At 58.6% G+C, this 1,074-nt stretch overlaps 1 protein-coding gene across 1 annotated transcript in view; it reads right to left on the bottom strand.

Annotated features, from left to right (window-relative positions):
* Window positions 1–887: 887 nt before the first annotated feature.
* Window positions 888–1,074, bottom strand: part of JMJD8 (jumonji domain containing 8) — a gene marked incomplete at its 5' end in the record, with an annotated part of 997 nt that continues 810 nt past the window's right edge. Inside the window, one exon of the mRNA XM_010012739.1 lies at window positions 888–980. Coding sequence (XP_010011041.1) covers window positions 900–980 — 81 coding nt within the window. The remainder of the gene's footprint in view (window positions 981–1,074) is intronic.

Here is a 1,074-nt window from a genome sequence, read left to right on the forward strand (position 1 = left end):
CTGGGGTGGTATGAAGGCCCCCCGGGCTCCCCGCTCCACAAGCTCTTGTTGACCGTGGAGAAGGCTGGCTCATCGCAGCGGCCTGGAAGGTCTCACCATCATCTTCATCGCCCAGAGAGCAGAGCCCCCCTCGGCTCCGGCAGCTGACAATCCCCAAAGATCCCATCCTGCTCCAGGGAGGTGCTGCGAGGAGCTTGCCGGGGTGAGCGCCTGCTGCTGGTCTGGCCCCATTCCCTCCCCATGTACATAGTTGTTTCCTTCTCCTGCCTGGCCAGGGCTGGGTCCTCCTCTTCCCTGGAAAGAGCCACGTGTGAGGGTGGCAAGGGAATTGCCTTGGCTTTTACTGGGAAACAACAGCCCCCTTGGGCTGGATGGGGCTGGCTCCTGAGTCCCCTCAACCCGCTGGGACTGTGGTTCCCTGTGAACAACCACCCGGGTTAAAAAGTTCTTCCTTTTAATGAAATCCCTTTAACAAACAAAAGAATAACCACCAAACCTGCATCCGACCGAGCCTCCAGGGTCTCGGGTGGCTGACGGGCTGCCTGGCTTCTGAGCACCCCTGGAAGTGTCAACTTCAGAAATATATATATGAAAATAAAATTACTTCAGCAATAAATGTGGAAACTCAAAAGCTGGAGTGGTTCATGGCACCAGGCAGGGGAGAGCCTGCTCTGGGAAGCAGGGCCAGCCTCTGGGAGTGGGTTTGCCTGTCCCCATGGGCTCAGGCCACTCCGGTGACGGTGGGGATGGACCAACACACAAAGCACAGCGGCAGAACAACAACTTTAATCCAAAGGGAAGGGAAAAGACCAGTAAAAACCAGAACTTGAGGTGCTTGGTCCCAACAGCTGGTGGCTGCAGGAGCGGGAGGATGGGGATGCATCCCTGTGCTCCCAGCCTTACCCCAGGAAGGTAGAGATGAAGACGCTGGTGTCCAGGTTGAGTGTGGCGTGCCACCAGCGGTCAGGGAAGTACAGGACCTGCCGGGAGGGAGCAGGGGGGCCCATGGGTGTCCCCCACAAGGGGAGCGCAGAGCTGGGGTGCTGTGGGGCTTGCTGGGACTCACTCCCCTGG

This window comes from Nestor notabilis, unplaced genomic scaffold (assembly GCF_000696875.1).
Source record: "Nestor notabilis isolate BGI_N333 unplaced genomic scaffold, ASM69687v1 scaffold26854, whole genome shotgun sequence".
In the NCBI taxonomy this organism is placed as follows: domain Eukaryota; kingdom Metazoa; phylum Chordata; class Aves; order Psittaciformes; family Psittacidae; genus Nestor; species Nestor notabilis.